The 14628-nt window shown below is 41.5% G+C and overlaps 1 protein-coding gene across 1 annotated transcript in view; it reads right to left on the bottom strand.

The window, feature by feature from the left end:
• LOC142210851 (branched-chain-amino-acid aminotransferase, cytosolic-like) overlaps positions 1–12219 on the bottom strand; it is a 32621-nt gene extending 20402 nt beyond the window's left edge. Inside the window, exon 1 of the mRNA XM_075280313.1 lies at positions 12087–12219. Coding sequence (XP_075136414.1) covers positions 12087–12119 — 33 coding nt within the window. The 5' untranslated portion in view covers positions 12120–12219. The remainder of the gene's footprint in view (positions 1–12086) is intronic.
• Between the last annotated feature and the right edge of the window lie 2409 nt (positions 12220–14628).

A 14628-nucleotide genomic window follows, 5' to 3' on the forward strand; every position in this document is an offset into this window, starting at 1 on the left:
GTCCTGGGCTTGTTACTGGGCCATAAAAGGCTGTAGAGCCGGCACTTCAGGGTAGATCCTGGGAGGAGAGGAAGTGCCTGGGTCTGTCCTGACCCTGGCAATCTGCTGAGTCGGTATTGTGGTGTTTTTGGTTGATTTGTGTGGCTGTGTACAGTTAGTATTTATTGGTTAGTTAGCGCTCAGTTGAGCAGGATTTTGTTTCACAATGGCTTTTGCCTGAAGTTAAGGCTGTATTTTATTTTGCTCTTTTTTTGTGCCCAACATGAAGGTTTATTTATTTTGGTTTTTTTTAAATAAACCTGTTTGCTATAGTTTTGTGTCCCTGTCTCTGACTGGTTGGGTCTGCACCATTGCTGCTACCCAGCTACCTTCATCATAGTGGTTAGATGTTGACTAATGCTCTAAAATCTCACCCTCCTCAGAAAAAAAAAATATCTAGAAATGAGTAAAGTTGCACTAAAAAGTGTTTTTTTTTTTTTGCCTTGGTTTGTGGTGGTGATAGATATATTTCTATTAACCTGCTATATATAGCACAATACTTCTCTTGCTTCTCTGGTGTTTCAACTAAAGCTGTGCTTTTTTTGTGAATTTCCCTTAATCCATAATGTTATATTATCTCTAGGGCTCAAATTTTTGGTGTCAAAATAAGTATATTATAGCAGACAGAATATCACTTCTATCGCTGGTTTGGCCTCATGCACATATTATTGTATGAGGCCTCTACTGAAGTGAATGGAGCTGAGCTCTCCTCGGCTTATACGCGAGTCAGGGTCCATGGAACACAGAAAACTGGAAGGACCTGGAAGGGGGAGGTCCTTTAGTGCTACTGCTCTGTGATTGGCTTGTCATGAGGTCACGTGACTGTGATGTCATCAAAGGTCCTGTAGCCACTGGTATGTAACATCTGCAGATAAGGTTGAGTCTAACTCAGACCTGGGCAATGTGCGGCCCGCGGGCCACATCCGGCCCTCTGACTGCTTCTCACCACATAGCTAGTTGAAGTTTTTTTCAAGGACCTGTGATGAGGTCATCACAGCCTATCACCAGGATAGGCTATGACTCGCTAGTGGGCGGAGCCACACGGGACTGTGCGCTTTCTGTAAGCTGCCGGCAATGGAGGCTACTGGATGATAAAGAGAGAAGAGACAGCAAGTGTGAGTAAGAGGGGGGGGGGACTAGGAGCAGATGTAGGGGGGCAGTTAAACGGAATGCACATGGAGGAGGGACATTAAACTAGTGGGCAGATGGAGGGTGACATTAAACTGGGGCAGCTGGAGGAGGATATTAAACCATGAGGGGTAGCTGGAGGGGGACATGTCTGCCTCTAGTTGCCACCAGTTTAATGTCCCCCTCCAGCTGCCCCAGTTTAATGTCCCCTCTAGTTTCTGCTAGTTTATACTGAGCACCAGGAGAGGGACTTAATACTGTGAGACATTTGGAGGGTAATGTTATATTGTGGGGGTGTATAATGTTAGGGTGACTGTAGGAGGTTTTTACTTTGTGGGGCACATGAAAAAATGATTGAGAATGGGCGGAGCCAGCAAAGAAGTGGGTCGAGCTAAATTTGCCGCTGTGTGCATGGCCCTCTAGAACCGTTACAATTTCTCATGGCCCCATGGGAAAATTAATTGCCCACCCCTGGTCTAAATCATAGTAGCTCCGTCCACACCAGAGTCCGATCACATGGTCATGGCGTCATCAGAGGTCCTTTAGCACACTAGGATTTAGCATCTACCCTGCAGATGAGTGGCCAGGATTCATTGTGACTTATGGAAGATGTCTGTTGTATGGAGGAGAGGAAGCTACAGTAACGTGACACACACAGGTACCTTCCTTTAGTTACTATTCCTATTAATGTTAGGCATTTGGGGTTATTAATTTAGTTTTAGTAGCTCCATGTGCTTCACATTAATAGCAGTTAACCCCATCATGTCCCTCATCTTAACCCCTGTGTGCCCCACATAAGGGTTACTAATATGTGAGACACATGAGGGTACTAATGAAGGACCTTAATTATGAAGATACCTAATTATTGCCTCCATATGTCCCACATATCAGTAACTCTTATGTGAGGCACACAGGGGGTTAATGTGAGGGACATGATGGGGTTAACTGCTATTACTATGATCCCCCATGGAGTTACTAAGCTGTAATGCACATGACCAGATATGCAATGGTGGATTCGAGTCAATAAGTTTTCCCAGTTTTTTTGTGGTAAAATTAGGGGTCTCGGCTTATTTTCAGGTCGGCTTATATTCGGGTATATATGTTATATGGAAAAAATCAGTGTATGCAAGCACAACGATAACGTGGTGTAACTCCCTGCTCTTCCATGTCTAGTTTTGGTTCTGTTAAAGGGATTCATCTACTATTACTAATTATATCTCATCTGACATCAGATATTGCTAACATTTGTATAAAAATATTCTCTGAAATCAAATTTTAGAGAATACACAGGGAGTAAACAAATCTATGCAGTCCATGCAGAGAATGGCACCATATTGAAACATGCACTGCAATAAGGGGATAGAACTGTTTAGGACAGCAGTCTGTATTCTATGGTACTCCAGGTACAGTGTAACAAAAACTTCCAGCGCAACCTGACAGCAAACTCTGATCAACTCCACAACTTCTATTACCTTCTGTGATCGAGTATGCTGTACAATTAGCAATGTAGACTTTACATAGAAAGGTATATGATTAAAAATGATACTAGCTTCTTATCCATGACCATGCTAATAAAGATAAAAGTATGATAATCCCATGTGAACAAGGCCTAAAACTAGAGAGGCCTGCTAACAGAAAGATAAAACAAGGCTTCCCTCTAGCGTTGGCACTGCAATTACAAGTGTGGGTAACAGAACACAAGAGGGCGCTCAGACACACTCAGAAATGCAAGCTGCTTTACTAAAGTGGTTATGTGAGGATGGACATTTTTTTTTACAGTGCATTACTGTATAGTAGGTGGTCCTCCAGCTTCCCAAATATTTGTTTTAGAGTGCTGCGTTCTCATTCCTCAGCCTTCCCTGCTGATCCTACAACGCCGGTGATGTCAGAGAGAGCCAGAGTAGCAGAAGGGGAAACTGAGAAATGACTCCCCCTCCCTCTTACTGGGCTCTGCAGTGGGCATTGGGGTGCAGGTGGACCAGCTGCCAAGCAGCAAGCAAGTTTATGAAGTGCAGAGAACACACTGTAAAAGTTTCCACCCCCATATAACCCCTTTAACATGGGGTCACTTTTTTTTTTTTTTTGCAATAGAAAAAAGCTTAAGGCCAAGGCCCCACGGGACGACACTCAGCGCTAAAGCGCTGTGGGAAAAACCGCGACGGGAACGCAGCAGTTTAAACAGAAAGTTCTCAGAGTTTTCCTCTGTGGATTTTCTGTTTCAATTATATCTACGGGGAAGCTGCCGGTGTTTCCATAGATATAATGGACCTGCTGCGATTTCCAAAATCGCGCTGGTTTTGGAAATCGCAGCATGTCCGCGCTGCGGTTTTTCCTTTTTTTTTGCAAGAATCCCATCCACTTTGAAATTACTGTAAAATGCTTCCGCCGCAGGCAAATCACGGTGTTTCTTACTCGTGGGGTCCCGGTCTAAGGCTAAGGCCATACGTTGCAGAAATGCAGCTTTTTTTTTTTGTTGCAGAATTTGCTGCAGTTTTTTTGAGCCAAAGCCAATAATGGCTACAAAAGGAATGGAAATTATATAGGCAGCTCTTAGGGTAAGTTCACACAGAGTGGGTTTTGAGGCCGTATCCGCCTCAATCCATTGAAGTCAATGAGAGCCGCTCAGGTCTTTTTTCTGGGAGCCGTTTCTTCCGGCTCCTGGAAAAAAGCGAGATGCTCATTCTTCAGTCCAAGTCGCCTCACAATTCGGCCTGAAAACACTCCCTCCTCCGGACTAGGCCCATTCAATGCCATTTATGCATTGTTCAAACATAAAACTATGACCTTGTTCATACAGGGCAATTTATTGCAGCTTTTGTTACTTTTTTTTTTTCTTTCATATATGTAACGAGGATTGTATCTTAAATGCTAGAAATCTTTAGGAAGCATTCACACACCGTAGGTTTTATTGAGGAAATTTCTGTTTAGTTCACACTTATATATCAGAAGCTGCACATCCAAACTTTATCAACAAGGCAGGAAATTCACACCCTTAGGGTAAGTTCACACGGGGTTTTACGGATTGGAACCTGAGGCGGCCTCCGCCAAAAACTGGGTAGCCGCGACTGACAGCGGGCAGGAGAAACTTCTACTCCTGCCCGCTGTCCCCAAGGCCTGTGCCGGCATCTAACCTAGCGGGTTAAGGACCTGTGTCATGACGTCATCAAAGGTCCTTAAACTACTAAGATAGAATCAAAGTATTGTGTGGGCGGAGCTACCTGGATTGTACAGGTCAATGTACAATGGGGGAATGGGTTACAGGCTGCCTGTGAGGAAGAGGGGTATATGGGTGTGCAGGCTGTGTGTGAGAAAATCTGCACCCCCATTCCACATACACAGCCTGCAACCCCCCCCCCCCCAAAATTCCCCCTACGTATGGGCCAACTTGTGACGCCACCATACACAATATAGATTGTAAGCCAAGCCTGTTGAAATGAGCAGGTACAGCCGATACACATGTATCTATGTACAACCAGCTTAACTAACTACGTATGGAAAAACAGGTATTACATAACCCACATCTGTGAATGTACTGGTAAAATGACTCCAGGACACTAGTACATACATTAACTATTCAATACTCAAGTCAATTCTACCAAGCTTCTTTCATTCAAGGGTCTCTTATCAACTGGCTATATTATAGAGGGTTGTGTAGCCTGCAGTTACATTTTCAATTTCTGTTGGTGCTTAAATGTATAGATAATTTCCTGTGACGTGTTATAAGATTTCAAGGAGTGATCTAGACTTCGAAAAAATAGTATCTTTACTCCAGAAACAGCACCACAACTGTCCAGTGGCTGTGTCTGGTATGGCAGAGGCAAAAATGCAATACAGACACATCCTGTCAACAGGTGTGGTATTTAGAGGATGCAAACATTTTTATAATGCTGGAGAGCCCCTTTAAGGTTTTGAAAACGCTATTTTGCAGATTTTACTGCTTTTTTAAGACAAATCTAATAGAGTCTACAAAAGGAATCAAACATATAAAGGAAGCTCTTATACTTCTCGCTTGTTCTCAATCCACTCCGGGCTTTGGCTCAAAAAAAAAAAAAAAAAAAAAATGTAGCAAAATCTGCAACAAAAAGGCAGCTTTTCCACAGTGTTTTACCTGAGATATATGTGTCGCCAGAAGTGCCTAGTATAATAGCATTCAATCCCATCTATGACCATAAACATGCATGATCACACGCAGTCTATGCAGGTGTGTTTACAGGGGAGTCTGCCACAATCTTCCAATTCCTAAACTTGCTCATAATCTCAATGTTAAGGAGCAAAAAAAAAAAAAGTGGCAATGTGTCACTGTATACATTCATAATCACATAACATCTTTTTCGGGAGGCTATGATGCTATACACCCAAGTGCACATGCTCCATTGACATAATCACGTGACATGATAATCACAAATCTAATCTTGAGACTATAGCTCCTTCTTCAAGATATGTTCGATAAATTTCAATGAGAATTTTTATTTGTTTTGTTGCAGAAACAGAATTGATTGAACTCCTGAAGATGTTGTTTCAAAGCAATTTGGATTTGCAGAAACTACAACATAATATTTTCCAAGAAAAAGGACTGAGTGTAAAAAATCTCTTACAGCAAGCACATTTTTATAAAGATAGTGCTACGGAGCCCTTACAGTTGGATAAATGGGAAAAGGCGTCGACTTCAGAAGACGACTCATATTGCTTGATCTACGGCTACATTTAAACGACTGCATGAAAACCACGGGTCACACATAGCACTCGGCTGTGAATTCTGGTCGCGTGAATAGCGCATAATGTTTGCCAATTATCAATGTGAAGGTAATGTAGCAGCTGCTATAGCACTTGTAGCCAAGTAGGTCTGTACGGCCCCTATTATTTGCCTTTATAGATGTGAAGCTCTTATCCAAATATAGGACCTTCGAGGTCCAGCTACGAACCAAATTCCATTCCAATGAAAGATCTGAATGCTTAGCAGATCAGCTTGGTCTCATCAGCTGAGTGTCTGACTGGTGTCATCTCATTTGACTTCAGTATGATGGCGCAAATTCTAGCCAACTGTTTATTATTAATAATAATTAGTATTATTATTAATAAACTATTATTCCCAACAAAAAACTATGGAATCTGAGACATAAAGATATGTGCCTCACACCATATTTAGTACAGGGATATTCCCATCTCCAAGATCACGTTTTAAATTTGAAGCCTAATAACTGAAGTGCTTCAAGCAATTGCCATCTTGCTCCATTTAACAGATACAACTTAGGCTCCGTTCCCACGGAGTAATGCGCCGCACATTCAGACACTTATACACATGTCAGAGTGTGAGCGCTCAAAACAGATCCCATTCACTTCAATGGGTGACAGCTTAAGGGCGCTACACATTGAAATCAATGGGAGGCTTTTTAACCCATTGATTTCAATGTGTAGCGCGCGTGAGCCAGCACACATTGAGGTGAATGGGATCTGTTTTGAGCGCTCACACTCTGACATGTGTATAAGTGTCTGAATGTGCGGCGCATTACTCCATGGGAACAAAGCCTTAATGTGCTTATTGCCTAGGTTTCAGACCACCTGCTATGTAGTCCCTGTTCCCACCACCTATAATCCCATCTCTGTCTCTGCAAAGTGCTTTCAGTTGCTGAGTCCTGATAAAGACTAGAACACTGCCTTTCTGTGTGTAAATCCAGAGATAAATAGTTTAATCCCAGAAGTACTGGCCTGAACTGCAATGGTATGTTCACACGGCGAAAAATGGATTTAACGTGTGAACATTCCATTGCAGCTAACCACGCAGTATGCCAATGCAGTGCACCGACATTCCGCTCCGGATTAAGCCCAAATGAATGGGTTGAATGAATTTGAAGAGAGTTTTGCGCCGCATACGCCACGACTGAGTCAGCAGTGGAATCCATGGCAAGATAGGGCATCTTGCTTCTTTTTTCCCGCTACTAGCTAGCGAAAAAAACAAGTGAACGGCTCCCACTGAAGTCAATGGGAGCCGTTTTGGCAGGCGGATTTTGAGGCGGATTCCACGTCAATATCCGCTGCCAAAAAACTCTGTGTTTACTAACCCTAAATCACACAGACTACAGCTGCCCACCAACTTGTCACCGAAACCAGGAAGTGAAGGGGAGAACAGACAGGAAAGCAGGTGAAACCCTGAAATGCAAGAAACCCTTTATGGCTGGGGCCCCATGTGTAAATGTCACAGTTTGGCCCCAGCAGAAATGCTGCAAAAAAAAAAAACAAAAAAAACACAGCAGTTTACAGTCCCTGCAAAGTGGACTATCCATACTGTGGAAAAATTCGCACACAGTGGTCACACTGCGATTTCCAAAACTATTGCGTTTTTGAAAATCGCAGCATGTGAATTGTACCTACGGAAATGTTAGTGGTTCCCCTATAAATATAACTGAAGAATAAGTCTGCAGAGGAAACCTCTACAGACATTCTGTGAAAATTCCAGTTTCCGGAAACTGATTCGTCATAATTGCTATTGATCACAGAATCCAATGGGTTAATCTGCCAGAATAAGAGCACTTCCAACTCCAGCGGCTTGTTCTGACCCTTGATTGTGTAACCGAGCTGAGAGCAGGATGTAATGCCGCAAGTACAGCTTCTGTACCCGCAGCATACTTGTCTATGGACAAGTACTGTGAGGAGAGGGAGGGGGTGTTCCTCCCTGCTCACACAGCACAGCCCGATAGGCGCTGCTTTGAAGAAGGACGTACCTGATAGACTGTAAGGAACGCCCTTCTGACTGTAAAGAGCTACGGTACCAAGACCGAAAGCTCTTTACCCAGGGCACAGATCGGGAAAGCCGACAGTGCTCTGAATTCACCGCACTGTCAGCTTTCCAGCAGTATATACAACTGCCTGTGCCCAAACCATGAAAGGTCCTCTTTAAGTCTATAGCCAGGTTACTTTGAATGAATCTGCCCACAGACTGTTTACTTAGTTTGGGCGCATTCATGTGTAAACTTGCTGAAGCCCATTGCAATTACTGTATATAGCTGCAAGGGATAAATGATATTCCAGGGCAGGGCAATTGTAGCCTGTAAATAAGCCCTACCATTATTATGCTAAACAAGGATTAACCCAATATAGTCACCGTATACTTATGGATGTCAGATTATATGCATGCTGTTCAAGGACTCCAATATATGCGTATGAGGAGTATGCCCCTGTAAACATTAGATCCCACTGTAATTGCCACCATAGGTTTACAGCAATAGAGAAGGAAATAAAACTTAGTAAGTCTGTTCACATCAACATTGTTTTCAACATTGATTTTGAATGAGATTATTCATGAGGGGAATGTTTAATGTCAGTTTTGATAGAATCTGTGTTTATGTAATTCGCACCACATCGATCAAATTTAGCACATTGATAATATAACACTTCTTTCTTAAGATGTTACATCACTTCCTACAATCTGGTTACACTTTGTGCAGACTGGTCACACCAACTTTTCAAAATTGAAGTGAGTGGTGTAAAAAAATAAATAAATAAATAACAGAGAATTCTGGAATGTAGGGATTGATAAATACCCCCTTTGTGTTTATTTTGAAGAAAGTTATTTTATTTGCTGCATGCTAGAAAGACATGAGGAGGAAATTACAGGAAATGATGCAACATAAGGGTCCATTCACACGGAGTAACGTGCCGCGTGATGTGGCACGTATACGGTGTGTGAGACTTTGCACGCCGTAAAAGCTCCCATTGATTTCAATGGGAACCTGGATCGTATACGCGGCGTTATTTTGTGGCCACTGCGTCCATGGTGCGAGACTCCCTCCTGATTAGGCCCATTCATTCAGGAGCAGAATGCCACGTTGGGATGCCGGTGCACTGCATCAGCATCCCATCGCAGCTAGTTGTGCGGAAAGTTCACACGCAGAATTTGGTTTCCGCTGTGTGAACATACCCTTAGGTGCCATAGACTCTGTTGACCGCAGGACACTAGTGGATAAATAGCCAGGATTGGAATTAGCTCCAAGCATAACCGTTGCAGCAGGGTGCCAGCTGTATGTTGCAGGAGCTGAACACACTTACCCTATATTTATGAAGACTAAATATAAGGAGAAGTGAGCCAGATCCCAACTGTCAGCTACACAATACAGTAAATTTACCAATTATTCCTTTGCTGTTATAATGGCCATAGCACGTGTGTGATCTGCGAGGACTTATATGAGTGTTATAAGTAATCACTCAGAACTGATAGACAACTCCAGCTACGGGCCTGGTCATGTATAGAAAAGTACAGCTGTGTGAACAGGATATAACTTGCAGCTCAGTCAGCACTCCCCAGGTTTTATCTATAGTACTGGAGATCTTTTATCACCTGCAGTGTGTGTGTGTGTGTGTATATTCTATATATATATATATATATATATATATATATATATATATATATATATATATATATCTATATATATATACACACACACATCTAAATATGCAAGTGAATGCCTTTAGCCCCAATGAATAAGCCTTAGGTCACCTTCATGACATCTTCCTAGAAAACGTGTTCAGTGTAACAGCCAATGATCTATGGCAAATAAGGTAGGTGGAGCAGTCATGAGATTCACACCGGAATGTAAGTCATCAGAGAAAGTCTTTACAGGAACAAGGACAACGGCAAAAGTGGGCCGACGTGCCTTTAGTTGGCCTACATGTTATAGTGTATGTTTACAGATTTGTGGCAGAAATCTCTACAACTGTTCTTTTCATCCGAGTGAGGATTGCAGAAATCCACACACTTGTATTAGAATGAGGTCGTCTCTGTAGCATATGCAAACATCTGTTGTGTGCGAAAACACACACACACACATATATATATATATATATATTATATATATATATATATATATATATATATATATATATATATACATAGTGAGAATGTGACAGGTAAAGTTTTAGAAGGTCACTATATCGCCCCTCACTTATGTATGGTAAGTGAAGTTACAACACAGAACTGTAACAAAACCTCAGCTGTGAGAAGGCCTTTCTATTAATCATATTCTGTCCTACAACAGAAAGGAGCCTTCAAGCACAGGTGGGAGATGGGCATCATTAAAAGGCCTATAAAATGTTATTAATAGAGATGAGCGAGTACTGTTCGGATCAGCCGGGGGGTTAAGCGGCCGGCCGCCGTCAAAGCGGAAGTACCAGGTGCATCCATTCATTTCTATGGAGCGTGCTGTTCGGATCGGCTGATCCGAACAGTACTCGCTCATCTCTAGTTATTAACACCTCAGTCCTGGGCATTTCCTGGGGAGAGAGGAGGAGCCGGGTTCTGTTCTAATACCCTGACAATTGGTGAGAGACCAGTGTGAACCGTTGCCTTTTTTTTCACCCTGTGTATTGACTGTCTGGTTGAAGCAAGCCACACATATAGTTAGGTATAGTTTAGTCAGTAGCTCAGACGAGCAGGATATTGCTTTTCCTGACTGTTATTTTGTTTTGCTATTTTTGGAAAAATAAATGTACACGGTAAAACCTGTTTGTATCTGACTCTTTTTGTGTCTGACTGACTGCCTGGGTCCACTGCTGCTATTACTGAGCCTATCCTAATATATATGAGCCCTCTAATTATCAGATCATTAGACTAAGGCACCACATTTCGAAAGTGCAGCTTTTGTTTGCAGATTTTTTTATTTTTTTTTGTGGTTTTGTAAGCCAAAGCCAGGAGTGGATTGAGCAAAAGGTAGAAGTATAAAAGAAATATAAGGACTTCCGATATATTCCTTTTGTAGCCATTCTTGGCTTTGGCTCAAAAACCACAACATAAAAAGCTATATTTCCACAATGTGGGGCCTCAGCCTTAAGTTAGAGCCCCACGTGGCACAAACCCTGCAATTGCCCACAGCAGAAAAAAATCATGCTGTTTTACAGTCAGAGCAAAATGGACGGTATTCTCGCGAATCCTATACCCACTGGTGCGGCTTTGGAAATCGCAGGATGTCAATTATACCTGTGGAAACGCCGGTGGTTTCCCCACAGGTATAATTAAAACAGAAAATCTGCAGAGGAAATCTCTGTAAACTTTGTTTTAAAATGCTTTGGGAAGAACCAGTGGCCAATTTTTTTGTGGCCGTGGGCATGCGCAGTCCTCTCAGGCCTGGATAGTTCTCTTGCAGCATTGGGACCGAGAGAACTCATTTGCATACCAACAAAAAACAGGATTTATACCGAACGGCGGCGCGGAGAAGACATCTAAAGGTAGAAGAATAGCCTTTCTTAAGGCTATGCCTACGTGTTAGTCACAAAAAATTGTGTTTTAATGATAGGATCCCTTTATATGTACGTTGTACAAAATCTAATATGGTCCTTATGTGTGTAGAGAAATGGAGGTATGGCACTGACGTGTCAAGATATAGATCTATATATAATAACATATTCAATACTGAGCTAAAGACTCATCCAACCCAGGCTCACCTATACAATGGCCCAGCATAGAGGGTACCAATGTTATAATAGACTTGCCATTGAGCTGGAGTGGGGGAAGGGATGTGCGTGTAAACACAGGTTGCTATACATCATAAGGAGTTATATAATATATACTGACTACCTCAAGGTCACAGCTGGTGGTAAGGGGTGCTGGAAGTATATAGAAAGTTCCAGCATTAAATGTGATCTCCTGTTTCAGCCATAACTACCGTATAGACATCCACAAAGCCCCCATTGACACTACATATAGACGGCAGGGACCATATGATAATACTCCAGCTCTGTACATGGCACGGTATCAGCCATCCTATATATCATGACCCTGCCAGGAGGCACAGGGCCGTGTGACCACCTTCAGCTGCCCATTCCCCCCATGCCCGGAGCAGATCGCTCTCCTTCCTGTGCACCGGATCATCTTCCCCCTCCACATCATCACACACTCGCGCCCTGGTATCCGGTGCACTCGCTGCACTCACCTTCACCCCGGATAAAGCTGCCCCGGCTGCCATGGCTTGTGAGTGCCCACAGGATCTTGTTCTGCCGCTCTAAGCTTTCTACCCGCCTGTCCGAGCCCCGGGAGACTGGAAATAAAGAGGCGGGCGGGGCCAGCTAGAGGCAGCCATACATGTCTGTGGAGAACTGCTCTGAACTCCCTCCTCACCCGCCTGCTAATAGAATACTGTACACGGTGCTGCACGGAGGTACACTATAAATATACTATGCTGCACCGAGGTACACTATAAATATACTATGCTGCACCGAGGTACACTATAAATATACTATGCTGCACCGAGGTACACTATAAATATACTATGCTGCACCGAGGTACACTATAAATATACTATGCTGCACCGAGGTACACTATAAATATACTATGCTGCACTGAGGTACACTATAAATATACTATGCTGCACTGAGGTACACTATAAATATATTATGCTGCACTGAGGTACACTATAAATATACTATGCTGCACTGAATAACACTATAAATATACTATGCTGCACTGAGGTACACTATAAATATACTATGCTGCACTGAGGTACACTATAAATATACTATGCTGCACTGAGGTACACTATAAATATACTATGCTGCACTGAGGTACACTATAAATATACTATGCTGCACTGAATAACACTATAAATATACTATGCTGCTCTGAATAACACTATAAATATACTATGCTGCACTGAGGTACACTATAAATATACTATGCTGCACTGAATAACACTATAAATATACTGTGCTGCACTGAATAACACTATAAATATACTATGCTGCACTGAGGTACACTATAAATATACTATGCTGCACTGAGGTACACTATAAATATACTATGCTGCACTGAGGTACACTATAAATATACTAAGCTGCACTGAGGTACACTATAAATATACTATGCTGCACTGAATAACACTATAAATATACTATGCTTCTCTGAATAACACTATAAATATACTATGCTGCACTGAGGTACACTATAAATATACTATGCTGCACTGAATAACACTATAAATATACTATGCTGCACTGAGGTACACTATAAATATACTATGCTGCACTGAGGTACACTATAAATATACTATGCTGCACTGAGGTACACTATAAATATACTATGCTGCACTGAGGTACACTATAAATATACTGTGCTGCACTGAGGTACACTATAAATATACTATGCTGCACTGAGGTACACTATAAATATACTATGCTGCTCTGAGGTACACTATAAATATATTATGCTGCACTGAATAACACTATAAATATACTATGCTGCACTGAGGTACACTATAAATATACTATGCTGCACTGAGGTACACTATAAATATACTGTGCTGCACTGAATAACACTAAATATACTATGCTGCACTGAGGTACACTATAAATATACTATGCTTCACTGAGGTACACTATAAATATACTATGCTGCACTGAGGTACACTATAAATATACTATGCTGCACTGAGGTACACTATAAATATACTATGCTGCACTGAATAACACTATAAATATACTATGCTGCTCTGAATAACACTATAAATATACTATGCTGCACTGAGGTACACTATAAATATACTATGCTGCACTGAATAACACTATAAATATACTGTGCTGCACTGAATAACACTATAAATATACTATGCTGCACTGAGGTACACTATAAATATACTATGCTGCACTGAATAACACTATAAATATACTATGCTGCACTGAGGTACACTATAAATATACTATGCTGCACTGAATAACACTATAAATATACTATGCTGCTCTGAATAACACTATAAATATACTATGCTGCACTGAGGTACACTATAAATATACTATGCTGCACTGAATAACACTATAAATATACTGTGCTGCACTGAATAACACTATAAATATACTATGCTGCACTGAGGTACACTATAAATATACTATGCTGCACTGAGGTACACTATAAATATACTATGCTGCACTGAGGTACACTATAAATATACTATGTTGCACTGAATAACACTATAAATATACTGTGCTGCACTGAATAACACTATAAATATACTATGCTGCACTGAGGTACACTATAAATATACTATGCTGCACTGAGGTACACTATAAATATACTATGCTGCACCGAGGTACACTATAAATATACTATGCTGCACCGAGGTACACTATAAATATACTATGCTGCACCGAGGTACACTATAAATATACTATGCTGCACTGAGGTACACTATAAATATACTATGCTGCACTGAGGTATACTATAAATATACTATGCTGCACTGAGGTACACTATAAATATATTATGCTGCACTGAGGTACACTATAAATATACTATGCTGCACTGAATAACACTATAAATATACTATGCTGCACTGAGGTACACTATAAATATACTATGCTGCACTGAGGTACACTATAAATATACTATGCTGCACTGAGGTACACTATAAATATACTATGCTGCACTGAATAACACTATAAATATACTATGCTGCTCTGAATAACACTATAAATATACTATGCTGC

The sequence above is a fragment of the Leptodactylus fuscus genome, chromosome 6, assembly GCF_031893055.1.
Source record: "Leptodactylus fuscus isolate aLepFus1 chromosome 6, aLepFus1.hap2, whole genome shotgun sequence".
NCBI lineage: Eukaryota > Metazoa > Chordata > Amphibia > Anura > Leptodactylidae > Leptodactylus > Leptodactylus fuscus.